This window comes from Canis aureus, chromosome 26 (assembly GCF_053574225.1).
Source record: "Canis aureus isolate CA01 chromosome 26, VMU_Caureus_v.1.0, whole genome shotgun sequence".
NCBI lineage: Eukaryota > Metazoa > Chordata > Mammalia > Carnivora > Canidae > Canis > Canis aureus.
Genome location: NC_135636.1, coordinates 28087761 through 28115216, shown reverse-complemented (window position 1 = coordinate 28115216; position 27456 = coordinate 28087761). Strand labels below are relative to the sequence as shown.

The 27456-nt window shown below is 40.1% G+C and overlaps 1 protein-coding gene across 6 annotated transcripts in view; it reads left to right on the top strand.

Annotated features, from left to right (window-relative positions):
- The window catches only part of CDK5RAP1 (CDK5RAP1 mitochondrial tRNA methylthiotransferase), a 40926-nt gene that overhangs the window by 6176 nt on the left and 7294 nt on the right, over positions 1–27456 (top strand). For 4 of the 6 annotated variants that reach the window (XM_077872754.1, XM_077872749.1, XM_077872751.1 and 1 more), the window contains exons 3-12: positions 263–366; positions 1044–1078; positions 2053–2153; positions 4325–4535; positions 7707–7827; positions 14427–14657; positions 16674–16771; positions 18067–18122; positions 19705–19835; positions 22390–22539. In XM_077872754.1, coding sequence (XP_077728880.1) covers positions 263–366; positions 1044–1078; positions 2053–2153; positions 4325–4535; positions 7707–7827; positions 14427–14657; positions 16674–16771; positions 18067–18122; positions 19705–19835; positions 22390–22539 — 1238 coding nt within the window. Of the gene's footprint in view, positions 1–262; positions 367–1043; positions 1079–2052; positions 2161–4324; positions 4536–7706; positions 7828–14426; positions 14658–16673; positions 16772–18066; positions 18123–19704; positions 19836–22389; positions 22540–27456 lie in introns of all 6 variants that reach the window. The other 2 variants (XM_077872752.1, XM_077872753.1) reach the window with 2 other exon arrangements.

Sequence of the window (27456 nt, the reverse complement as noted above, 5' to 3'; positions counted from 1 at the left end):
TCGATCCCGGGTCCCCAGGATCGCGCCCTGGGCCAAAGGCAGGCACCAAACCGCTGCGCCACCCAGGGATCCCATAGTATTTCTTTTGTTCTGAAAGTCATTGATTCAGGGTACAACTTAATGGTGTCTTAGAATTGAGGCAACAGGAGATTTAGTGGACAACCAGTTCCCTCAGATGTTTCTGGGGCATTTGGGAAGGAGACCTTTTGAGACATGTGGTCCCGTTTAGTCTGCCTACTGCGGAATCCCTCTCTTATTGCAGTCTATCTGGAGACCTATGGCTGCCAGATGAATGTGAATGACACAGAGATAGCCTGGTCTGTCTTACAGAAGAGTGGCTACCTGCGGACCAGGAACCTCCAAGAGGTACATGCATTTTCTCCTTCCATTGTTTTCTGGGCCTGGGTGAGACTTTTATTGTGCCAGTTTTTATTTTTTAAAAAGATTTTATTTGTTTATTCATGAGAGATATAGAGAGACAGAGATAAGGCAGAGGGAGAAGCAGGCTCCTCACAGGGAGCCCCGTGTGGGACTCAATCCCGGAACTCTGGGATCATGCCCTGAGCTGAAGGCAGATGCCCAACCACTGAGCCACCCAGGTGCCCTTGTGCCACTTTTTAGATACGGCTTCAGAAATAGGGTATGGCCTGGTGAGAGTGAGTTCCCTTGAGTAAAGTGTGTAGCATAGAACTAAGGTATATTTTTGTTTCAGTTATTTTTGAAACTTCTATGGTGGTGCTCACTTTTAGGCAAGGAACTAAGTTAAAAATGGGCTGTGAGGTGGAGGAGAATGGGGAATTAGTGTTTAATGGGTACAGAGTTTTAGTTGGGAGTTCCCCAGTGGTTCTGGAGCTTGGTAGTGGTGGTGGTGATGGTGAATGTAGTTAATGTTACTGAACTATATACCTAAAAATGGTTAAAATGGTAAATTCTATGGTATGTATGTTTTACCACAGTAATTAAAAAAGGACAATGAGTAGTGATTCTATAAGGAGATTGCAAAGATCATAATTTTCCTTTTTTTCCCCTTGTTTTCCACTTAGGCTGATGTGATCCTCCTTGTCACATGTTCCATCAGGTAGGAGTTTGTTCTTTACTTAGAGAGTGAATATATTTTATGCCAGAGTTAACAGTGCCAGGCTGTGGAGATGAGTCAGTGGACTTGCAATTTTACTGCAGTGGAGATAGCATTGATAGAACTGGGTTAGCATTTGCTGAGAATGTACTGTGTACTAGGTCTTGTGCTGAGCATTGTACATGCATTAATTCTCACAACAACCCTATGAAGTAAGTGCTGTTATCAAACCTGTTTTATAGATGAGGGAACTGAGAATATGCAGAGGCATCCAACTTTTCCTAAGGTTTCTCTTGCAGGTAATGGCACGTGTTTATGATACAATTCATATCATAAGGGTTAGGGTGCAGTCAGTGCAGAGATGGTGGCATTCCTCAGAAGTGAACATACTGTTTCTTACTTTGTTTTTGTGTACAAGGTATTAGTGTTAATGTTTCCTTAGTATTACTATATATAATCCAACATTTTTGTTTGGAGTGTTTCTGCTATAAGATACTGAACTACATGGCTTTGGGAGATTCAGAAATGAATCCTTCCATGGAGCTTGGCTTTAAGGAGCTTAGTCTGATACGGGAACTAAGGCAGAGACACAGCATAGGTCTAACGTCTGGCAGAAAGCACTATGTAAAAAATCAAAGAGAAGTTGCTATAACTATAGGAAAAAATATAGTTGAAGTGATAGGGCATTTGAAGAGTAGGCAAAACTCTGTGAGGTTTTGTGAAGTAGATTGTTTCTGAATTTGACTAAAAGGCTTGTCAGGTTTGGAGATATTCAGGAAGGGTGTCATTGTGGGAATGGTAAATTACAGCAAGTGATGCTTCTTCAGTTGGCTCCCTGCCTATCTTCCTTAACCTAAAAGATAGATTTTCATTTAAAAAGTTGAAGTTTGTTTTAATTTTGTTTCCATTGTCCTACTCTTTTAGCTTGTGCTATAGTTTATTTTGAGGTTCAGTTCTGCCTCTTTTGATTTTTGTAGGGAGAAGGCAGAGCAGACCATCTGGAATCGTTTACAACAGCTTAAAGCCCTGAAGACCAAACGGCTCCGCTCCCGAGTACCTCTGAGGATTGGGATTCTAGGTATCCGGTAATTTGCAGATTTTGTGTTTTGATACTTGGGAAACCCTTAGAGGCTGGATTCCTAGTGTTTGAAGAACTATTATACACCTCATGTAATTCTTGTGTTTGATGTCAGAGGCTGTAGGGTTAAATGAGGTAAAGCTCATAAAAGGGCTTTTCATAGTTCCTTGAAGTAATAGGTACTCAGAAAGTGGCCTGTCCTTCCTAGAGTCTGATGTGGCTTATGGCAGTGTAGAGTTATGGATAGGAGAGAGTTTGGAATATGAAAGAGCAGCATGAATTTATAGCAGAGGCACCTTTCATCTTGACTCCTGATATATGCCCAAGCGAAGATCTAGATCTGCACTGACCAGTACGGTAGCCACTAGCCACGTGTGGTTATTTAACTTTAACTAAAATTAGGGACCCGTGGCTGGCTCAGTTGGTGGAGCATGTAACTCTTGATCTCAGGATTGTGAGTTGCTGTCCCATGTTGGGTATACAGATTATTTAAAAAAAAAAAAAAAAATCTTTGAGGACCTGGGTAGCTTAGTGGCTTAAGCATCTGCCTTCCGCTCATGTCCTGATCCTCAGTTCCTGGGATCCAGCCCTGCTTCAGTCTCCCTGCTCAGCGGGGAGCCTGCTTGTCCCTCTCCCTCTCCCTGCAGCTCTTCCTGCTCTTGCGTGCTCTCTCTCTCTCTCAAATAAAATCTAAAAAAAAAACTTAAAAAAAAATTTAAGTAAAATAAAGTAATATTAAAAATTCACTTTTTCACTCTCACTAGCCACATATTGACTGCTCACTAGCCACACTTAATTAGTGGTTAACAGTTTGGACAGCACAGATAAAGAACATTTCTATCATCTTAGAAAGTTCTGTAGTACAGCTCTGATGTGGATAATTGGGAAGCATATTTAAAAAATGAATAATCTGTACCCTCTTGGTCTCAGAATTTAGTTAATGTGTTTAACTTTAAAACAGACTGCCCATTGTGGAATAATTAAATTAATTTCTTTTGATGATGGGTCAAAACATAGTTGGAGCATATCCTATTATACAGATTAATGTACTAAGTGATGTAGAAGATTAGAAGGATTTGCTGAAATGTTTCATTTCAGTTCCTTCATTATAGAAGTCCCTGGTTATATCTTTGTTAGGAATTTCAGAAATCTCCTAGATACTTTGTTTTTTATTATGGTAAAATATATGTAAGATAAAATTCGTCATTTGAACTGTTTTTTTCTTTTAAAGGTTTTATTCATTTATTTGACAGAGAGATAGAGCCAGAGAGCACAAATAGGGGAAATGGAGAGGGAGAAGCAGGTTTTTTGCTGAGCAGAGAGCCCAATGTGGGTTTTGGTCTCAGGACTTGGAGATCATGACCTAAGCCGAAATTAAAACTTATTTTTTTTTTTAGATTTTATTTATTTATTCATGATAGTCACAGAGAGAGAGAGAGGCAGAGACACAGGCAGAGGGAGAAGCAGGCTCCATGCAGGGAGCCTGATGTGGGATTCGATCCCGGGTCTCCAGGATCGCGCCCTGGGCCAAAGGCAGGCGCCAAACCGCTGCACCACCCAGGGATCCCCCTAAGCCGAAATTAGACGCTTAACTGACCGAGCCACTCAGGTGCCCCTAGACTTTGAAATTCTATAGCCCTACAAATAAACAGTGGGTTTTTTAGGATACAGAAAATAGCAGCATACATAGTTAATTCATTTCTTAAAGGTTTTACTGAGCATTATGGGCAAAAAAAGGGATAAAAGATATAAGTGCCGTTGTATGTAAGTTTTATTTTTAAAAATAAGTTCCTGAAAAAAATATTTTTTTATTTGGAGTACCAAGTAAATTTCAGTTGAAAAACGAGATGGTTCAAAAAAAAAAAAAAAAAAAAAGAAGAAGAGATGGTTCATGTTTAGAAATGTTTTTTGGGGATGGTTTAATTTTTTCTGAGTATTTAATTGAGTTTCTTTAGTTGCTTGCTTCCTGTGGTTTTCTTGTATAGGAAGATGCAAGTTCTAGTGCTATGAAGTATTGGGCAAATCTGAGGAGTGATGATGCTAATGCTAAACTCTGTGAAGTTTCTGTGCCTTTGTCTCTGATCATAGTTGGAGATATGTGTACTGAGAAGTAGCCATGAGAATAGATGAATTTGGAAACAGGTGCTCTTTTTTTTTTTTTTCCTTTCCAGGCTGCATGGCTGAGAGATTGAAGGAGGAGATTCTCAACAGGGAGAAAATGGTGGATATTTTGGCAGGTCCAGATGCCTATCGGGACCTTCCTCGACTGCTGGCTGTTGCTGAGTCAGGCCAACAAGCTGCCAATGTGCTGCTCTCTCTGGATGAGACTTATGCTGATGTCATGCCAGTCCAGACAAGCCCTAGTGCTACTTCTGCTTTCGTGTGAGAACACCACCCAAGAGGCCGGGAGTGAACACCTCCTTTTTCTCTTTTATTTATTTATTTATTTTAGAGAGAGAGAGAAAAGAGAGTGCATACACATGAGCTGGGGTTGGGGGTGGGAATAGGGAGGGGCAGAGAGAGAGTCTCAAGCATACTCCTCACAGATTGCAGAGCCCGATCTCAGAACCGTAAGATCATGACCTGACCTAAAACCAAGAGTTGGATGTCCAACCGACTGTGCCCCCCATGTGCTCCTCCTTTTTCATTTTTTTTAAAGATTTTATTTATTTATTCATGAGAGAGACAGAGAGAGAGAAAGAGAGAGAGAGAGGCAGAGACACAGGCAGAGGGAGAAGCAGGCTTCATGCCGGGAGCCCTATGTGGGACTTGATCCAGGAACTCCAACATCACACCCTGGGCCAAAGGCAGGTGCTAAACCGCTGAGCCACCCAAGGATCCTCTCCTTTCTCACTTTTAAAATAATGTTAAGGGTGCCAGTTGGTTAAGTGTCTGAGTTATTTATTTATTCATTCATTCATTCATTCATGAGAGACACAGAGAGAGGCAGAGACATAGGGAGAGGGAGAAGCAGGCTCCCTGTAGGGAGCCTGATATGGGACTTGATCCCAGGACCCCAGGATCACACCCTGAGCCCAAAGCAGACACTCAACCACTGAGTCACCCAGGTATCCTGTGTCTGAGTCTTGATCTCGGATCAAGTCTTGATCTCAGGGTCATGAGTTTAACCCTGTGTTTGGCTCTCTGCTGGGTGTGGAGTCTATTTACAAAAAAAAAGCGCTAATTTTACTGTGTTAAAACAATTAATACATGCATATAGTACAAAACATAAAAAACTAAAAAATGATGAAGTCAGACTCCCTCACCTGTCATACCAGTCTCTCAGAGATAGCCTTGTTAGTAATTTTTTGTATTATTCTTTTAGAAGTATTCTTTGCATATCCATTCATAAACATGATATGGGGTCTTTCTTACCCTTCTTTGTATACTCTTAATTTTTTACTTAAAAAATATCGTCAGCTTTCCTATTCCTTTTTTTTCTTCCTGAACTTTAACTGGAAAAAAAGTAGTAAATTCTAGTGACAAGAGTTCATATTTGTTGAAGAATATGTGGAGAAGATAGAAAAAACATGAAGAAAGTCAGAATCATCTATTCCAAACACCTAATGATGAACAGTTATCATTTTGTGATATTATTTCTGTATATGCTTTATATCTACATTTATTTGTAAAAATTGGCTCTTGATTTACTTGGAATTTTTAATTTTTAAATTATTTTTTTAAAAAATTTATTTATTCATTAGAGGGGGTTGGGGAGCACAGTGGGGAGGAGTGGATGAAGAGAGGAGAGGGAATCCTAAGCGGAGTCTGATGGGCTTGATCCCAGGGCTGTGAGATCCCAGGACCGGAGCTGAAACCAAGAGTCTAATGCTTAACAGACTATGCTACCCAGGCATCCCAATTTACTTGGTTTTATAACCTTATTATAAATGGTGAACATTTCTCATGGCATTAAATTTTCTATAACAGAGTTTGGCAAATTGGCAAAAAAAATTACAGCCTGTTTTTTGTAAATATAGTTCTGTTGAAATATAGCCATGCTCATTTGTTTATATGTTACCCATGGCTGCTTTTGCTACTATAACAGCAATTGAGTAGGGACAGGGACTGTATGGTCTGCAAAGCCCAAGATATTTACTGATTGTTTTTTAATTTTAATTTAATTTAATTTAATTTAATTTAATTTAATTTAATTTAATTAATTAATTTTCTGTTTGTTTATAGAAAGTTTGCCAACCTCTGTCATTTTAATGGCATTGTTGGAATGCTTAATGAAAATAATAACTAACATTTATCTAACAGTTCTTCAGTGAACATCTTTGATACATATTCATAATTATTTCCTTAACATAATTTGAGGCTTTCAAATACAGGATGCAAATGGAAGAAAGAGAGTGATTTAATTTATATACCATAATAATTGGTTTAGGAATGAGTGAGAAATATGGAACCCTCTGTCTTTTTTTTTTTTTTTTTAAGATTTTATTTATTTATTCATGAGAGACACAGAGAGTGAGACAGAGACATAGGCAGAGGGAGAAGCAGGGTCCTTGCAGGGAACCTGTTGTGAGACTCCATTCCTGGACCTCATGGATCCATGCCCTGAGGTGTCCCAGAACCCTCTGTCTCAAATCTGAGGTTTCTTTTTATTATACACATTCTATATTTTTTTTCTGCTCTAGATGAAAAAAGTTCAAACAGTGTATTTATATTTTATATTTATACCAGGAGTGGTATATCTGCACTCTATTTTTCTCACCACTGTGCTCCTTCGGGGTAACTGCTGTATCCACCAATTATGATGTGGTTTCTATCTTGTGATCAGAGTCTAGTTTTTTTTTTTTTTTTTTAAAGATTTTATTTATTCATGAGAGACACAGAGAGAAAGAGGCAGAGATACAGGCAGAGGGAGAAGCAAGGTCCATGCAGGGAGCCCGATGTGGGACTCAATCCCTAGTCCCCAGGATCACGCCCTGGGCTGAATGCAGGTGCTAAACCTCCTAGCCACCCAGAGATCCCCAGATTCTAGTTTTTTTTTTTTAAAGATTTTATTTATTTATTCATGAGAGACGCAGAGAGAGAGAGAGAGGGAGGCAGAGACACAGGCAGAGGGAGAAGCAGGCTCCATGCAAGGAGCTTCATGTGGGACTCGATCCCAGGTCTCTAGGATCACACCCTGGGCTGCAGGCAGCGCTAAACTGCTGTGCCACTGGGGCTGCCCCCTAGTTCTTTTTTTAAAGATTTTATTTATTTATTCATGAGAGACACACAGAGAGAGAGGCAGAGACACAGGCAGAGGGAGAAGCAGGCCCCATGCAGGGAGCCCGACGGCCTCAATCCCGGGACCCCAGGATCATGCCCTGGGACGAAGGCAGACCCTTAACTGCTGAGCCACCCAGGCATCCCCAGATTCTAGTTTTTAAAGAAAAAAAAAAGTCTGCCTTTAAAATGCCTCAGATTGGTCCAATCTGAATGTGGTGCCAAGAGGATTCAGAGCCAAAGGATAATGCCAAGGTAGCTGTGTCCTGCTCCTTGAGGAGGAGTAAGGCTCCTGTTACTTCTGTTACTAAGTTTTGATGCTTTTCTTCCTAGGTCTATTATGCGAGGCTGTGACAACATGTGCAGCTACTGCATTGTTCCTTTCACACGTGGCCGGGAGAGGAGTCGACCTGTTGCTTCCATTCTAGAGGAAGTGAGGAAGCTTTCAGAACAGGTGAAAAGTTCTCCAGGCTTTGTTTTACAAGTGTGTTTTAGGAGGATGAGGACAACCTTTCTAGTTTTGCTGCGTGTGCTATCTCTGCGCTGTAAATTTTAGAACCCATATCTGGCCAGAAAGAAATACCTGGGTGAATATCTGATTTGCTCCTCATAAATTATAGGCAGATCTATGTGAAGTTTGCTGAGGAGGCAGCACAATGGAATGGAAAGAGCATGAGTTTAGAATCAGATGATTGTCAATCCTGGCTGTAGCATCCTCTGGTTTGGTGCCTTGGTCATTTAACTATCTTCTTTGAAACATAGTTTGCCGATCTATGAAAAGAAGATAGAATAGTAACTTCCTTTCTGTGTTATTGGAAGGATTGTTGTAGTTTAAATTTTTTAAATTTTTTTTTTTTTTTTTTTTTTTTTTTACAGTAATCTCCACATCCCACATGGGGTTCAAACTCAACGCTGTACTGAGTAAGCCAGCTAGGTACCCCCGTAGTTTAAAATTTTTTTTTAAAAAGATTTATTTATTTTTAGAGAATACGCATGAGCAGGGGGAGGAGCAGAGGGAGAGGGAGAAAGAGACTTACAAACAGGCTTTGTGCTGAGTTAGGAGCCCAACATGGGGCTTGATCTCAACGACCCTGAGATCATGACCTGAGCTGAAACCAAGAGTTGGGCATTCAACTGACTGAGCCACCAAGGTCCCCCCTAAGTGATGCTGTTTTTGTTTTTGTTTTTTTTTCAGATTTATTATTTATTTTAGAGAGAGAGAGTTGGGGAAGGGGCAGAGGGAGAGGGGAAGGGAGAGAATCTCAAACAGACTTCCCACTGAGCATGGACCCCACCATGGGGATTGATCTCAGGATCTTGAGATTGTGACCTGATCAGGAGTCCAATCAGGAGTTGGCCCCTCAACTGATTGAGCCACCCAGGGTTCCATCCCTAAATGTTTTTAAGCTCCCTGGCACATAGTATATTTTCAGAGAATGATTTATTTTAGGGAGACTTCCCAAATATCTTGTTCACTTTATCACAGAGCAAGCTCACTAGATGAGGGACAGAGAATAGATGAGGGTAGCAAATCCCATCAGAGGTCAGAGGGGAGATAATTGCTATTTTCTTCCTATTGGGAGCTGGTCCATGCTAACTCTAGATGTGGATCCTCTAGCCCTGAGAAGGAGGACTGTAGGTGGGAATATGAAGCTTTTCTTCCACTAGAGTTTCCTGTTTCCTTACTTGCTTGGCTCAGGAACTGTGGGAGGCTAGCCCCTGCTCCAGTTTTCAGTCAGTAATTTGTCTTTGTTCTTACACTCTGGCAGTGCTCTCTTTTCATCTCCCGTTCCTCAATTTTCAGTTCCCTGATTTGGTCCCTGGTTGCTCACAGGCACTGTGAGGTATTTTCCATACCCTACCTCTTCAAGTGCTTCCTGGTCTCAAGTTGTCTCCTCCTCCTCTTCCAACTCCACAGTACCAGAACTTACTCTTCAAGAGAGAGATGTTCTGTTTAAATAGATTGAGGTGGTGACAGAAACTACCTAACCTTTCTATGGTATTTGCATATAAAAGAAGGAACTTAATAACATTAAGGTGAAGCTTGATGAATTCAAAGCTACTGATATATGAAGAATTAAGATTCTGCATTGGGTTTTAAAGTATCTTTAATTATTTTGCCTAAGGATAATTTCTTAAAAGATTTTTTTCTTTAATTTAGATTTTTAGACAACAGTTGCAAAGAGAATAGAATAATATTCCTTTAAAGGAATGGTGTTTATTTAAATCATGGTTATTGACTGGAAGTCATCAGTAAGCAGCCTTCTTTTAAAGTTTCTTATCGGGATCCCTGGGTGGCGCAGCGGTTTGGCGCCTGCCTTTGGCCCAGGGTGCGATCCTGGAGACCCAGGATCGAATCCCACATCAGGCTCCCGGTGCATGGAGCCTGCTTCTCCCTCTGCCTGTGTCTCTGCCTCTCTCTCTCTCTCTCTCTCTCTCTCTCTGTGACTATCATAAATAAATAAAAATTAAAAAAAAATAATAAAGTTTCTTATCTATCTATCTATCAATCTATCTATCTATCTATTTAAAGATTTTATTTATTTAAATTCATGATAGACATAGAGAGGCAGAGACACAGGCAGAGGGAGAAGCAGGCTCTATGCTGGGAGCCCGAAGAGAGACTTGATCCCGGGACTCCAGGATTGCACCCTGGGCCAAAGGCAGGCGTTAAACCGCTGAGCCACCCAGGGATCCCCGAAGTTTCTTTTTTATATGAAAAAATTTAAATGCACAGAAAAGAGAGAATTGCATAATGACCCCCTCTTCCCCAGGTAACAGTCACTTAAATTTAATAATGATTGGGGCTCCTGGGTAGTTCGGATGGTTTTCAATAATTCAGTTATTACCTTTTGTCATATTTGCTTTATTTTTTATTGTTGATAAAGTATTTCAGCATATTTCACCCTTGAGTAATTAAGCATTACAAAATAAGGTTATTTTGTTATTTTTTTTTAAAGATTTTATTGTATTTTAAAGATTTTATTTATTTATTTTAGACAGAGATAGCTCGAGCTGGGGGAGAGGTAGCGGGGGGGGGGGGGGGGAAGAAAGAAAACAAATCCCCAGCAGTCTCCACACTCAGATTGGAGCCCAATGTGGTGCTTGATCCCACAACCCTGAGATCATGACCTGACCTGAAATGAGGAGTTGGACATTTAACCGACTGAACCACCAAGGTGCCCAAAGACTTCATTTTTTTAAGTAATCTCTACACCCAATATGGGGCTGGAACCACAAGATCAAGTGTCACATGCTTTATCCACTGAGGCACCCAGGCACCCCTAAAATTATTTTCAATACTGTTAATTCTAACATATTTAAGTAAATTTGCTAAATATCAATCATCTCATCTCATCCTAGTCTACCCATATTCAAATTGCCCCACAACTCTTTCTACATTTGGATGTTAATGTTTTTTTATACGTCTATGTAGTTTCTTTCTTTCTTTTTTTTTTTTAATAATAAACTTGTTTAGTTACCTCTAATGTTAACATTGATGTAACTTTGGTATGTTTGTCAAAACTAGAAGATTAATATTGATACATTACCATTAACTAACTTCAGACTTCATTCTGATTTTGCAGTTTTCTTTTTTTTTTTTTAAATTTTTATTTATTTATTCATGAGAGACAGAGAGAGGCAGAGACATAGGCAGAGGGAGAAGCAGGTTCCACACAGGGAGCCTGATGCGGGACTTGATCTCAGAACACCAGGATCACGTCCTGAGCCAAAGGCAGATGCTAGACTGCTGAGCCACCCAGGTGCCCCAATGATTTTGCCAGTATTCAACTAATAACCTTTTTTTGAGGATCCAATCCAGGATCCACATCATATTTAAAAAAATTTGTTATTCCGGGGTGCCTGGGTGGCTCAAGTGGTTAAGCATCTGCCTTCAGCTCAAGTCATGATCCCAGGGTCCTGGGATCAAGCCCCGCATCAGCTCCCTGCTCAGAGGGGAGTCTGCTTCTCTCTCCCTCTACCCATCCCCCCACCACCTTGTTCCTGCTTGCTCTGTCACTCTCTCAAATAAATAAATAAAATCTTTAAAAAATTTTTTTGTTATTATTTTTAAATTTTTTTTAAAGATTTTATTTAATCACTCATAATAGAGAGAGAGAGAGGCAGAGACACAGGCAGAGGGAGAAGCAGGCTCCTCGCTGGGAACCTGAAGTGAGACTCTATCCCGGGTCTCCAGGATCAGGCCCTGGGCTGAAGGTGGTGCCAAACCTCTGAGCCACCAGGGCTACCCTTATTTTTTAATTTTTTAAAAGATTTTATTTATATGACAGAGAGTAGGAGGAGTGACAGGCAGAGGGAGAAGGAGAAGCAGGCTCTCTACTGAGCAGGGAGCCCAAAACTGGGCTCAATTCCAGGGCCCTGGAATCAAGACCTAAGCCAAAGGCAGACACTTAACCAACTGAGCCACCCAGGCACCCCACTTTTTTTTTTTAAAGGTTTATTTATTCATTTGAGAGAGTGAGACATTTGAGTTGGGGGAGGGACAGAGGGAGAGAATCTTCAAGCAGACTCCTCACTAAGTGTGGACCCCTACATGAAGCTCAATCCCATGACCCGTGAGATCACAACCTGAGCCAAAACCAAGAGCCAGACAACTGATTGAGCCACCCAGGAGCCCCTATCCTGTTTTTTTTAGATTAGCAATATGTCATACCTTGTAATAATTCCTAGTCTTTTTTTTTTTTTTTTTTTTTTTGAAATAATTCCTAGTCTTTATGGAGACTAGAGTCATGACAATTAAATGCATTGCATAATGGTCCTAGAGTAGAGTTCTGATTAGGAAAAAATAGGGTTTTTAAAAAACCCAAAACATACTTTTATGTAGTTGTGATCTCATTGTTTAACAGTTTTGTATCGTTTTTAATAGTGTGAGCATTTTCCTATGTCACTAACAGCTTTTAGCTTTATTTTTCGTAGGATTACTTGTAGGATAATAGCTTTCAAATTGCTTTCGTTTCTTCTCCTATTGAAATAGTGCTGTGTAGAAGTCCTCTCTATGCAATTATTTTTGTCCATCTTGATGATTATATCTATAGGATAAATTCCTAGTCATGCCATTATTAAATAAAGATTAAAGCAAAGTTATAAAGAACATTACCTGGACATTATTTTGGTGAAAATTTGATTTATGGTATGTGGATCCCTAGTCTTTATAGCAACCATTTTTTACTTACTGAAATTTTATAATGCGAATTTTCAGAAATAGAGAAGTTGAAAGACTAGTATGGTAAGCATAGTTAATAACATTTTTGTCATATAACATTTTTAGTTTATCAGCCTATCTCTATAGATGTATAAATATATTTTTTCTGAAACATTTTTTTTTTAAAATTTTTATTTATTTATGATAGGCACACAGTGAGAGAGAGAGAGAGGCAGAAACACAGGCAGAGGGAGAAGCAGGCTCCATGCACCGGGAGCCCGATGTGGGATTCGATCCCGGGTCTCCAGGATGGCGCCCTGGGCCAAAGGCAGGCGCTAAACCGCTGCGCCACCCAGGGATCCCTTTTTTCTGAAACATTTGAAAGTGAGTTTTAGATATCAGACTACTTAACACTGGGTATTTCAGTATGTATCTTAAGAGTTTTTCCTTTTGTAACTATAATACCAATACCACATGTAGGAAATTTAACAACTAGTAGTATATACTATGTAACTCATATTCAAAATTTCTTTAAAAAAATTTTTTTTCTTTTTTTTAGTTTGTTTTTAAGTGATCTCTATACCCAACATGGGGGTTAAACTCACAACTCTGAGATCCAGAGTTCTATGCTCTACCCACTGAGCCAGCCAGGTGTCCCTCAAAATTTCTTAATTGTTCAAAGCTATCTTATTGCTATTCTATTTTCAAACCAAGATCCAATTAAGATTTGTGGTTTTACTTGGTTTTTATATTTCTTCAATTCCTCTTTTTTTTTTTCAAATTTTATTTATTTATTTGAGAGAGACAGCAAGCACACGAAGGAAGGAGAGGGAGGGCAGAGGGAGAGGGAGAAGCAGGCTCCACTGAGCAAGGAGCCCAATGTGGGACTTGATCCCAGGACCCTGGGGTTGTGACTTGAGCCAAAGGCAGACATTTAACTGACTGAGCCCTCCAGGCCCTCTTCTTCAATTCCTCTTAATTTAAAACAGCCCTCTCACTTTTTTATTGTTTGCTTTAAATGATACGTTAAGAGATCAGATATGTCTGGATTTGTCTGATTGCTTCTTCATTTGTCATTTAAAATATTCCTCTGTGGGGAAGAATACTCCTCTGAATTCTGGTAAACTGCAAGTTAGGTGTAGAAACTTGATTCAATTTAGGCTAAATATTTATTTTGGAAAGAATAAGCAATAATCATATAATATTCAACTGTCATAATACTGTCATAATTTGGTTCATGGTATTATAGATTAACATCATTGAACATCGAGTTTGTATCCAGTTTTTTGCTACTCTAAAAAATCCTTTGACGGTAATTTTTTTTTTTAAGATTTTATTTATTTATTCATGAGAGACACAGAGAGAGGCAGAGACACAGGCAGAGGGAGAAGCAGGCTCCATGCAGGGAGCCCTGGGCTGAAGGCAGATGCTCAACCACTGAGCCACCCCGGTGTCCCGGTAATTTTTATTTGAGGTTTTATTCTAAAGTTCAGTTCTTTTTTTTTTTTTTTAAATGTTTTTTTTTTTTTTTTTAATTTTTATTTATTTATGATAGTCACAGAGAGAGAGAGAGAGAGAGAGAGGCAGAGACACAGGCAGAGGGAGAAGCAGGCTCCATGCACCGAGAGCCTGACGTGGGATTCGATCCCAGGTCTCCAGGATCGCGCCCTGGGCCAAAGGCAGGCGCCAAACCGCTGCGCCACCCAGGGATCCCCTAAAGTTCAGTTCTTCAGCCAAGATGCCCAAATGTGAAATTATTGGGTTAAAGATAGAAGAGGATATATTTATGGATGGCTCTTGGTAGATTCAACTAATTCCAAGTAGTGATTTGGCATGAAACTATCAAAAAAGTTTTAAATTGCTTCCAATGTATATTTTCCCTTTCTTAGGGACTGAAAGAAGTGACACTTCTTGGTCAGAATGTTAATAGTTTTCAGGACAGTTCAGAGGTCCAGTTCAACAATGCAGTATCTACTAACCTTAGCCGCGGCTTTTCTACCAACTATAAACCCAAGAAAGGGGGCCTTCGCTTCACTTACCTTCTGGATCAGGTCTCCAGAGTAGATCCTGAAATGAGGATCCGTTTCACCTCTCCCCACCCTAAAGACTTTCCTGATGAGGTGAGTATCGACAGTGTACTGTGCCACGCTCTTCTCAGTATCCTTAAGCATACCAAAGGCTGGACCCAGTGGAAGGTAGCAGTCCTTGAATCTCACTCAGAGGATCTTGTGGTGTATTGCTGTATTGCCCTTTAATTCCACCAAAGATTTAAAGTCCACCCAGGTAGGGCAGAGATAGGACTGATATATTTTTTAAAATTTGTCTTCAAGATCATTAAGGTCAGATTCTCATCTTCTGATCTATAAAATGGAGTTAGTAATTATCTCCTATTTTGGGTTGTTGGGAAATAGGTAAAAAGTATGGAAGGTACTTAATCAAAGTGCCTTAGCAATGTGTAGAGTGTATAGCCTACATAGAAAACTTTTTGTTTTTTCGTTTTTTGTTTTGGTGAAATATCTGTCTTTTGGCCCCACCCCTACCTTTTCACCACTGGATTGCCTTCTTATTGAGTTCTAAAGGTTCTTTATGCATTCTTTTCTTTTTTAAAAAATTTTATTCATGAGAGACAGAGGAAGAGACACAAGCAGAGGGAGAAGCATGCTCCCTGTGGGGAGCCTCTTACGGGACTTGATCCCAAGATCGTGGGATCCTGCCCTGAGCCAAAGGCAGATGCTAAACTGCTCAGCCACCCAGGTGTCCCTCTTTATGTATTCTTGATATAAATCTTTTGTCAGCATATTTTTTAAGTCTTTTTTTTAGTAATTCGTTTCTTTTTCTAAAATATTTTATTTTTTTAAGATTTATTTATTTATTTTAGAGAGCATGCAAACAAAGGGCAGGGGGAAGGACAGAGGGAGAGAGAGAGAGAGAATTTCAAGCAGACTTCCTGATGACTGCAGAGCCTGATGCGGGACTTGACCCCAGGACCCTGAGATCATGACCTGAACTGAAATCAAGAGTTGGATGCCGGGATCCCTGGGTGGTGCAGCGGTTTAGCGCCTGCCTTTGGCTCAGGGCGCGATCCTGGAGACCCGGGATCGAATCCCACGTCGGGCTCCCGGTGCATGGAGCCTGCTTCTCCCTCTGCCTATGTCTCTGCCTCTCTCTCTCTCTCTCTCTCTCTCTCTCTCTGTGACTATCATAAATAAATAAAAATTAAAAAAAAAAGAGTTGGATGCCTAACCGACTTAGCCACCTAGGCGCCCCTTAAGGATTTTATTTTTAAGTAATCTCCACACCTAGTATGGGGCTTGAACACAACCCTGAGATCAAGAGTTGCACATTCCATCAATTGGGCCAACCAGGTGCCCCGTCTAGTTTGTTTCTTGATGGTGTCTTTTTTTTTTTAAAGATTTAAAAAATTTATTTATTCACGAGAGACAGAGGGAGAGAGTGAGAGAGAGCGAGAGAGAGAGAGGCAGAGACACAGAGAGAGAAATAGGCTCCATGCAGGGAGCCCAATGTGGGACTCGATCCCGGGACTCCAGGATCAGGCCCTGGGCTGAAGGTGGTGCTAAACTGCTGAGCCACCCAGGCTGCCCTTAATAGTGTCTTTTAAAAAAAATTTTTTTTTTAAGATTTTATTTATTCATTCATGAGAGACACACAGAGAGAGAGAGGCAGAGACACAGGCAGAGGGAGAAGCAGGCTCCATGCAGGGAGCCCGATGTGGGACTCGATCCCGGGACTCCGGGATCAGGCCCTGGGCTGAAGGCGGCGCTGAACCGCTGAGCCACCCGGGCTGCCCGATAGTGTCTTTTAAAGTGGCTAATTAGTTTGAAAGTTAGATGAAACAAATACCATTTTTCCTTTCTTGTCTGTGTCAGCCCATGGCTTGAATCTGAGCTCTGCTTGCTTTCTTTACTCTTTATCAGAGATGCCATCAATGAAATGTCTGGGACAGACAGCATTGCTTGAGCAAAAGTAAAGGATTTGGGTAATTCATAGGTTTGATTTAATTGGCCAGTTAATTACTTGAAAATTAACCTTGGTAGAGAAACAGTGGACATGGCATTCGTTTCTGCAGGATTCTTTGGTGAGACTCTGATGATGTCTAATATGTTTTGTCTGATTAGGTTCTACAGCTGATTCATGAGAGAGACAACATCTGTAAACAGATCCACCTCCCAGCCCAGAGTGGAAGCAGCCGTGTATTGGAGGCCATGAGGAGGGGGTCAGACTTGCTTGGGGAGGGGGCTTCCTGTACCTCTCCATGTTTTCTTATGGAACACACAATGTCTAAGAATGTAGTAGAGTGTGTGGCACATAGTAGCTGCTCAATAAATATCTGTTCTAGGAATGAACTCATGGACAATATAAGCTTGCTTCTGTTTACTCCATAAGTAATAGACTAAGGACTGAATCATTCATGTCATTTGTTTAGTATGTTCTTTTTTTTTTTTTTTTGTAAGATTTATTTATTTATTTTAGAGAGAGGGCATGTGAGAGGGGGCAGAGTCTTAAGCAGACTGTGTACTGAGCACAGAGCCAGACACGGGGCTTGATCTCATGACCCTGAGATCGCTACTTGATCCAAAACCAAGTCAGATGCTCAACTGACTGTGCTACTCAGGTGCCTATAGCATGTTTTTCTATTAATTATTTACTATGTGGCACACTCTTTTTGAAACTGGAATCTTGCAGCTTCTAACATTAAAGTTTTTTAAGTCTTGGAATTTAAACATATCTTTGTGTGTTCACTTACTTCAGGACTAACATGTATTGCAGAGATAAGACTGAAGGGGTAAGATAACAAATGGCAAGCTGTATGGAACTAGTGCTTTGCCTTGTTTTCCACATTGGCAATTTTAGAGATCCTCTTAAGTGTTTAATCTGTCCTTTCTAAATAAAAAGGGCTACTTACCTATTTACTTATTTTTTTTTAAAGATTATTTATTTGAGAGAAAGCTTGAGTGGGAGGGGCAGTAAGAGAAGGAGAGAGAATCTCCAGCAGACTCCTTATTGAGCGTAGAGCCTGGCATGGGGCTTGATCTCAAGAGCTGAGAGTCTTGGGATGCCTGGGTAGCTCAGAGGTTGAGCGTCTGCCTTGACTCAGGGCATGATCCCGGAGTCCCAGGATCGAGTCCCACATCGGGCTCCCTGCATGGAGCTTGCTTTTCCCTCTGCTTCTGTCTCTGCCTCTCTCTGTGTCTCTCATGAGTAAATAAATAAAAATCTTTTTTACAAAAAGAGCCTATTATTTAACCTACTGTGCCACTCAGGTGCCCCCTACTTATTTTTAAAAAAGCTATTTAAAATAATGTATGTTCTTGAACTAAAGATTCATGGGCTGTAGATTAGGTTACACTATAGGATTTGGATCAAAAGGGTTCTTTTGGATACATTAACCTACTTTTGTACTATCTTGTGTGGATGAGGAGGGGTTGGTTATATGTGGTAATTCATAGTAGTATCTTTTAAAGAAGACTAATTCATCTAAGCATTTTCTTTTTTTGTTCTTTATTGCAGGTATTCAAGAGAAGCTTATGTGGAGTTAATTCATCATATTAGAGAATCTATTCCAGGTACATTTAACAAATGTATTCTTTTGAGCACATAATTCTACCAGTGACCACAGTGTTTTTATCAGATACAGGCAACGCCTATGATACTACCTTATGATACTCTTTATGCTTCTTTTGCTCTTCTTCATTTTCCTCTTCGTATTTTACTCCTTTCTGGTTTTTTAATGTCTTGCTAGATATTCACAAAGGTGTGGATCAGCTTGTGGCCTCAAGGCTAAAGAGATGTCTTTTCTATAGTCTTTGTGTTTCTGAACTTATGGGACAGACCTTGTTCCTTCTTGTTAGCTGGCAAAGTTAATTTGGTCTAAATTAGTTGAGGGCAATTGATATCTTTAAAAATGTGTACTTAGCAGTAATTCCTTTCCTATTATCTTACCTCTTACTCCTTTTTCTCTTTTCCCTTCCTCCTAATAAAATTAACTTTGTAGTCTTAATTTAGATTTGGTTGACAACGTCTACATTTGTTTCCAAATTTCTTTTTTTTTTGTAAAGGATTTTTATTTATGTTCATGAGAGACACAGAGAGGCAGAGACAGGCAGAGGAAGAAGTAGGCTCCCTGTGGAGAGCTGGATGTAGGACTCGATCCCAGGACTCTGGGATCACAACCTGAGCCAAAGGCAGGCACTCAACCACTGAGCCACCCAGGTGCCCCCTTTTTTAAGATTTTATTTAAAAAATTTATAAAAGATTTGCTTTATAAAGATTTATTTATTTATTAGAGAGAGAGAGTGCACATGCCAGGGAAGGAACAGAGGGAGAGGGAGAGAGGCGGGCTTCTTACTCAATGTGGAGCACCACACAGGGCTCTACCTCATAACCCTGAGATCATGACCTAAACCGAAACCAAGAGTCCAACACTTAACTGACTAAGCCACAAAAGTAAGGGTACTCAGTTGGTTAAGCATCCAATTCTTGGTTTCAGCTTAAGTCATGATCTCAGGGTCATGAGGTCACACTCTCTGAATGCAGTCTGCTTGAGATTCTCTTCCTTTCTCTGTGCCCCTCTCCTGCTTGTATGCATGCTTTCTCTCTCTAAAATAAATAAATCTTAAAAAAAAAGAGCAAAGGGGGCATGTGGGTGGCTTGGTCGGTTGAGCTCAGGTCATGATGTTAGGGTCCTGGAATAATCAAGCCCTGCATCTGGCTCTTCACCCAGCATGGAGTCTGCTTGTCCTTCTCCCTCTGCTTCTCTTCCTGCTGTCTCAAATAAAAAAATAAAATTTTAGAAAAAAAGTATATGTTTTTATGAGGTACTGCAAGGTTTTTACCAGTAAAAGAAAGACCAGTTTGAAAATGTGGACTCCTGCTGTGTCTCTAAATCCAATATTTGAAGTAAAAATGCCTTTTCTGTTGCTGAGGAGAATATAGACTGAGAAGCCAGGCTCTGGCATGGGAACATGCTAGATAAGCAGGCCTATCCCATCTTGCTCTATAATGACTATTCTGTTTCACTTGCACATGGGCTTAGCAGCTCCAGGAAAGGTTTACAATTGCTTTTCATCCCTTTGTAACCCACAAGTGCCAAAGGCTTCTCTCCGTGGTAAGCAGCAGTGACATGTTGTCATTTGTCACGTGTTGCAGGTGTGAGCCTCAGCAGCGATTTCATTGCTGGCTTTTGTGGTGAGACAGAGGAAGATCACCTCCAGACAGTGTCTTTGCTTCGGGAAGTTCAGTACAACATGGGCTTCCTTTTTGCTTACAGTATGAGACAGGTAAGCCCTGGAATGGAGGAGAAGCTACTTCTGTACTGACACTGACATAATTACTGACCAGTTTCTGGTTGCTTGTAGACACTGGGAAGAAAAAACAATGGCAGTGAGGCAGTCCTTGAGAAGCCATTAGGATCTTATTTACCACTCATTTCTTTATTTTTTCTAGTCAACCTGTCTACTATTTTATCCAATTCAGTGATTTGAGATGAAAATGGGTTGCTTGTGGCAATATTTGTTTTCATAAAATATTTTAAATTATGTTAGGTTGTTTAGAATTTTTTAAAAAAATTAATTAACTTATTCATTCATTCATGAGAGACAGAGAGAGAGAGAGAGAGGCAGAGACACAGGCAGAGGGAGAAGCAGACTCCATGCAGGGAGCCTGACGTGGGACTTGATCCCGGGTTTCCAGGATCACACCCTGTACCGAAGGCAGCGCTAAACCACTGAGCCACCTGGGCTGCCCAGATTGTTTAGAATTGGAATGTGGAAATAGGGACGCTATTCTCCTTATAAGAAAACTAAAATCATTTCTCAATATGCAGGACTTGTTTGGCTTACAAATGTGATGTGTTTTACAGATGAATCTTGTCCAACTAGCCATCCTCAGCTATTTTAGTTTTAATTTTTTTAGGCCAAGTGAACCTACTGATAGCCACTATAGATTTTCTCTTATAACAAATTCCCAGGAAAATCAAGCAGAAGGAGATAAGGAAAGGGAGAATAATGTGTTTTTCTGCAGAGAGAGGATAGTTCTGGTCAGCTGCCATTTCCTCAATGGCAGGGATGAATTTACATGGGTCATTTCTCATTCCTCCAGTCACCTCAATGCATTTGAATGACCACACTTTGGTATAGAGGTTTTCCTCTTATACTGTACTTTTATCTAGCTCAGTGGTTCTTCAACTATGTTATAAGCTTTTTCAACTATGTTATAAGGTTTTGTACATAAAACTTAAAAAAAAACTATACACACACACACACATACATGTATACACCTCATCCATGGTTTTGGACAATTTAAAGGCTTTCCAAGGGTAAATTTTTTTTTTTTTAATTTTTATTTATTCATTCATGAGAGACAGAGAGAGAGAGGCATAGACATAGGCAGATGGAGAAACAGGCTCCCTGTGGGGAACCTGATATGGGACTCTATCCCAGGACTTCGGGGTCATGCGCTGAGCCCAAGGCAGACGCTCAACCACTGAGCCACCTAGGTGTCCCTAAATTTTCTTTTAAAAAATTTTTTGGACTAGGTAATACAAGCTCGTTATATAAAATTCAAAAGTTCAAAATAGTATTCAACGAGAAATCCTTGTTCTTCCTTCTTCCTACATTGCCTAGTTTTTGAATTCCTTCCTTGAAGGCAACCACTCTTCTTTATTCTTCTTTATTCATGAGAGACATACAGAGAGAAAGAGACACAGGCAGAGGGAGAAGCAGGCTCCCCTCAAGGAACCTGATGTGGGACTCCATCCTGGATCCTGGATCCTGGGATTATACCCTGAACCGAAGGCAGACGCTCAACCACTGAGCCACCCAGGCGTCCCTATGTGTTCTTGTTACACCAAAGTTGTCATACAGGTTGATCTGTACCTTATTAAGAGTATGTTTTGGAGAGAAATCATATTAGTACATACGGAGTTGCCGTGTTGTTACTTATTTAAAAGATATTATTTGATATATATATATATAGAGCACAAGCAAGGGGAACAGCAGGCAGAGGGAGAAGGAGAAGCAGGCTCCCCCCTAAGCAGAGGGCCCAACTTGGGGCTCTACCCCAGGACCCTGGGATCATGACCTGAGCCTAAGGCAGATGCTTAACCAACTGAACCACCTAGGTGCTCTGAGTTATTGCATTACTTTTTTGCTGGTGTAATATTCTATTATGTAGATAAAGCATAATTTGTTTTACTAATAACCCATTGATAAACATTTAGGCTTCCTTGCATTTTGTGTCTTATAAATAGTGCTAAGTATAAGTAACATGGTACATAAGTTATTTAGTATATTTATATAAAGGTTACTTTTGTATCCCTTAAATATATTAAGAACAATTTTGAGTCCATGATTTTCATGTACTAGATTTAGAATTTAACCCTTGTACAAATGTGACTTGACTGCATAGTTACCTTTTTCTCTTAGAATGAGAGAGCTAGAGATCCCTCCTGACATGGCTTAGATTCCTGTACATATGTCTGTAATTTGTAGGTGGAATGAATCTGGTCTGCCTCTGTACCTTAGGAATGGATTCTATGGGGAGACACCTGGGTGGCTCAGTCAGTTAAGCATTTGACTCTTGATTTTGGCTCAGGTCATGATTCAGGATCCTGGGATCAAGCCCCTTGTCAGGCTCCCTGCTCAGTAGGGAGTCTGCGTGAAGATTATCTTTTTTGGTCTCCCTTTGCCCCTTCCCCTGCTCACATTCACGTGCACACTCTCTCTCTCTCTCTCTAAAAGAAGTAAATCTTTTTTTTTAAAAAAAGATTTAATGGAGGGAATAAAAAAAGGGATTCTATGAGTCCTTGTTTTCCTCTCTCTCTTTTTTTAATAGAAGACCCGGGCGTATCACAGATTGAAAGATGATGTCCCAGAAGAGGTAAAATTAAGACGTTTGGAGGAACTTATTACTGTCTTTCGAGAAGAAGCAACAAAAGCCAACATGGCCTCTGTGGGTTCTACCCAGCTGGTATTGGTGGAGGGGGTAAGGTCATATGTATATTTTTTGTTTGTTTGTTTGTTTTGGAACACAGTATGTCTTTTTTTATTTAGATCTTTGATTTCTTTCATCAGATTTTTGTGTTAAGGATCCTATATGTATTTTGTTAGATTTACACCTGATTATCTTTTTTTTTCAGCTATTATAGTTGCTACTGTATTTTTAAATTTTAAGTGTTTCTTGTGTTCATTATATTGTACAGAAATAATTGAATTTTGTGTGTTTATCTTGTATTCTGTGACCTTGCTGAAATCAGTAGTCCTAGGAGTCTTTTTGGTATTTTCCTTGGGATTTTCTGCATAGGTAATCATGTCATTATGTTTTTTTCCTTCCTTCCTGATCTTCCAAGCTTCCATCTTTTTTTTTTTTTTTTTAAATTTATTTATGATAGGCACACAGTGAGAGAGAGAGAGAGTCAGAGACACAGGCAGAGGGAGAAGCAGGCTCCATGCACCGGGAGCCCGACGTGGGATTCGATCCCGGGTCTCCAGGATCGCGCCCTGGGCCAAAGGCAGGCGCTAAACCGCTGTGCCACCCAGGGATCCCCCAAGCTTCCTTCTTTTATCTTTTCCTTTCTGTTTAGGAAACTTCCTTTAGACACTCTGGCAGCAGATTGTCTTTCTTCATCATGTTTTGATTTCTCCTTCATTCCTGAAAGATATTTTTGTACTTAGCAGCAGAAGGGTTAGGGAAAAGTATGTCTGTACCATCTTCTGGAAGCAGTATCATATGTATGTTTTTAGAATCATTTTTTATCTGTCTTTAATCCTTTTTAGATTTTTATTTTTAAATTTTTATTTTTATTTTTTTTATTTATGATAGTCACACAGAGAGAGAGAGAGAGGCAGAGACATAGGCAGAGGGAGAAGCAGGCTCCATGCACCTGGAACCCAACGTAGGATTCGATCCCGGGTCTCCAGGATCGCGCCCTGGGCCAAAGGCAGGTGCTAAACCGCTGCGCCACCTAGGGATCCCTATTTTAAAATTTTTTTGACGATTTTATATTCTTAATTAACCTCTACCCAACATAGGGCTCATCACAATCCTGAGGTCAGGAGTTGCACACTCTACCAACTGAGCCAGCCAGGCATCACATTTTCTTAGAAATGTACTGCGTTTGAGGAATTTTGGGGTTCCTCTGGGCTTCTGTGGTCAAGCCTGGGAAACTAGCCATTAGATCACTAAACAGATGGATTAAGGGGTGAGTTTGGGAGCGTGAAGCTATATGCTACAGCCCTTGGAGAGGAGGAGGAGAGAGATGGGCTCTTTCTGTGACTTCTCCCAAGGCTTGGATTGAGGAAAAAAAGAGTCCTCTTCCAAGCCTTAGGATATGGTAGCATCAAAGCCACTGATTTCCTGGCATTTGTGTTTGTTAGGACTCTTTGGTATTTAGTAATTTCATCAAGCCATTCAGCCTAAGATGAAAGGAATTCTTTTTTGTACTTCAAGGGTGTCTTGTGGAGCCCAAGGGCAGGAACACTGCAGGTGTTTAGAAAGGACTGTACTCAATCTGGGAAGCCCTTCAGGTTCATACTTTCTTGTCTCCTCTTTAGACCAGCTTTTCCTGTTTCTTCATCTTTGTTGCAGAGCACAGCAGTCCTGTTGTTCCTGTGTTTGCATAGTATAGTTCTAGCTATTCACAGACCAAAATAGTGTCTCTCAGCCCCAGCTCCAATTTTCAGAAGGGAAATCATCTGGGTTAGGGTATCTTCCTGTGGTCTAGACTGGCAGTTGGCCAATGGATGGTGATGTTGAGCTAGTGTAATACCCCAGAAGGTATTTGCCTAACTAAATGTTTTGTAATTTAGGGTATCAGCTGTGATTCTGGAGATCTGTACATGTGCATGCCTATTAGCAGTCTACATTTTATCCATTTTATTGTATTCCCAGCTCTCCTCGCAGAATGAGGAGAATAGTGTATTTGTCTTTTTTTTTTTTTAATTTGTCTTTTGAATGAATGAATAAGTACTGAAGTTTACTAATCTGTGTCTCTGACATCATCAGTTTTACAGAGAACCTATGGTAATTAAATAAATCAAAACAAGATTCTTTGTTATGCATCTATCATAAGTGGGTACTCACTTGTGGTTAGAGAATAAGTGGAATTTTCAGGGCTAGCAGTTGGGAGTCTTTACTTTCTTTTCTTTTTTATTTTATTTTATTTTATTTTATTTTATTTTTTAAAGATTTTATTTATTTATTCATGACAGACACACAGAGAGGAAGAGAGTGAGGCAGAGACACAGGCAGAGGGAGAAGCAGGCTCCATGCAGGAAGCCCGATGTGGATCTCCATCCTGGGTCTCCAGGATCCGGCCCTTGGCTGAAGGCGGCGCTAAACTGCCGAGCCACCTGGGCTGCCCATCTTTACTTTCTTTTAGAGGAGACTTTCCTTCCTTTAGTCTTGGTCAATTTAAAACTTCAGGTTCCTATATCCAGAGTGGCAGAGAAGATGGTGATAACTCATGTATACTGAGCATTTACTGTCTGCCAGGAACTGAGGACCTTTTTTTTTTTAAAGGAACTGTGTACTTTATGGTCATTAGCACATTGAGTCCCTACCACATTTTCTTTAGTTTCTTTTCTTTTTTTTTTTTTTTAAAGATTTTATTTATTTATTCATGAGAGACACACAGAGAGAGGCAGAGGCACAGGCAGAGGGAGAAGCAGGCTCCATGCAGGGAGCCTAAAGTGGGACTTGACCCTGGGTCTCCACGATCACACCCTGGGCTGAAGGTGGCACTAAACTGCTGAGCCACCTGGGCTGCCCTCTACCACAGTTTTTAGAGGTAGTGCTATTATTAGCCCTTTTATGAGATGAAAGCAGAGATTCAGAGAAGTATAATCATTTCCTGAAGGTCATACAGCTAGTAAGGCAGAGCCAGAATTTGACTTCGGTCTTTCTCGTTTTAGAGCCTCTAAGAAACCTTCCCTCCCTCCTCCTTTTTTTAAATTATGGGGAATTAAAAAAATACATAGATATATAAAGAATAGTGTAATGAATGTCCATGCACTCATTAACAAACCTCAACAACTGTCAGTAGTGTTAATCATGGCTAATCTTGTTTCATCTTTACTGCCCCCCGTTGGATTGTTTTGAAGCAAGTACCTTATATATCATATTATACATATTATACTTACACATCATAGTATTTTGTCAGTAAATGTTTTAGTATATACATCTTTAAAAGATAAAAGATAAGGACTCTTTTTTTTTTTAAAAAAAAAAGGTTTATGTATTTATTATAGAGAGAGAGTGTGGGAGGGGGAGACGGAGAGGGAAAGAGACTTGATTGAGCACAGAGCCCGGTTCGATCTCAACACCCTGAGTTCAGGACCTGAGCCAAAATCCAGAGTTGGATGCTCAACTGACTATGCCACCCAGGTGCCCTAAGATAAGGACTCTTTTAAGAAAAAAAAATCTGGGATCCCTGGGTGGCATAGTGGTTTGGCACCTGCCTTTGGCCCAGGGCGCGATCCTGGAGACCCGGGATCAAATCCCATGTCGGGCTCCCGGTGCATGGAGCCTGCTTCTCCCTCTGCCTGTGTCTCTGCCTCTCTCTCTCTCTGTGTGTGACTATCATAAATAAATAAAGAAAAAAAAATTAAAAAAAAAAAAAAAGAAAAAAATCCAACATCATATTATCATATGTGAAATAATTGATAATTGTTTGTTAATATTATCAGATATTTAGTCAGTGTTTCAATTTCTGTTTGTCTTTTTTAAAAAAAATTTTTTAAAGATTTTATTTACTTATTCATGAGAGAGAGAGAGAGAGAGAGGCAGAGACACAGGCAGAGGGGGAAGCAGGCTCCATGCAGGGAGCCTGATGTGGGACTTGATCCTGGGATCCCCAGGATCACGCCCTGGGCTGAAGGCGGCGCTAAACCGCTGAGCCACCCGGGCTGCCCCCCTGTTTGTCTTATAAATGTTCTTTTAGCTTTGGTCTGTTCAAATCACAGAACCTGTGTAAAATAATCACAAACTTACAGAAAAGTTGCAATATAGTACCAAGAATTTTTTTTCTTTGACTCATTTGAGAGTTAGTTGTTGACTAATGCCCTCAACCCCCTCAAATACTGTAGTATATATTTTATATAAACAGGGACATTCTTCTACATAACTACAAGTACAACCATCAAAATCAGGAAATTAATCTTGTTAGATATCTGCCATCTAGCCCTCTGACCCTATTTAAGTTTCTCCACTTGTCTCAGAACTGTCCTTTATAGGAAAAAGATTCATTTCAGTGTCACATGTTACATTAATTTCCTGTCTGTCTAGAACAATTCCTCAGTCTTTCTTGGCTTTTATAATCTTGTCACTTGATGATTATGAGCCAGTTATTTTGTAGAACGTTCCTTAATTTGAGTTTGTCTAAAGAGTATACTTGTGATAAGATTCAGGTTATATATTTTAGGCAGGAATATTAAAGGAATGATATTGTGTTCTTCTTAATTGTATCCTTTGGGGTGGCATACGGTTTTGATTATCTCATTACTGGTGATATTAATTTTGAACATTTCATTAAGGTGTTGTCTGCTAGGCTTGTTGACTGAAAATTTACTCTTTTCCTTTTGTAACTAGTTAAGTGTTTTGTAAGGAGATGGTGGGGAATCTTTTTAAATCTTACCTGACTGGTGTTTCCCTAAAGTAGTATTAGTTTAAGAACTAAACTTCTTCCTGTGTCTTTGATCACTGAAGAATACAGTATGAAGTTGGAGCTTGATTTTTTTTTTTTTTTTTTAAGTAGGCTCCATGCCCAGCATAGAGCTCAATGCAGTTTTGAACTCATGACCCTGAGGTCAAGACCTGAGCTAAGATCTGGGGTTAGAGGCTTAACCAATTGAGCCATCCAGGTGCCCTGGGAGCTTGATTTTTCTAAGAACAAATTATCTTTTG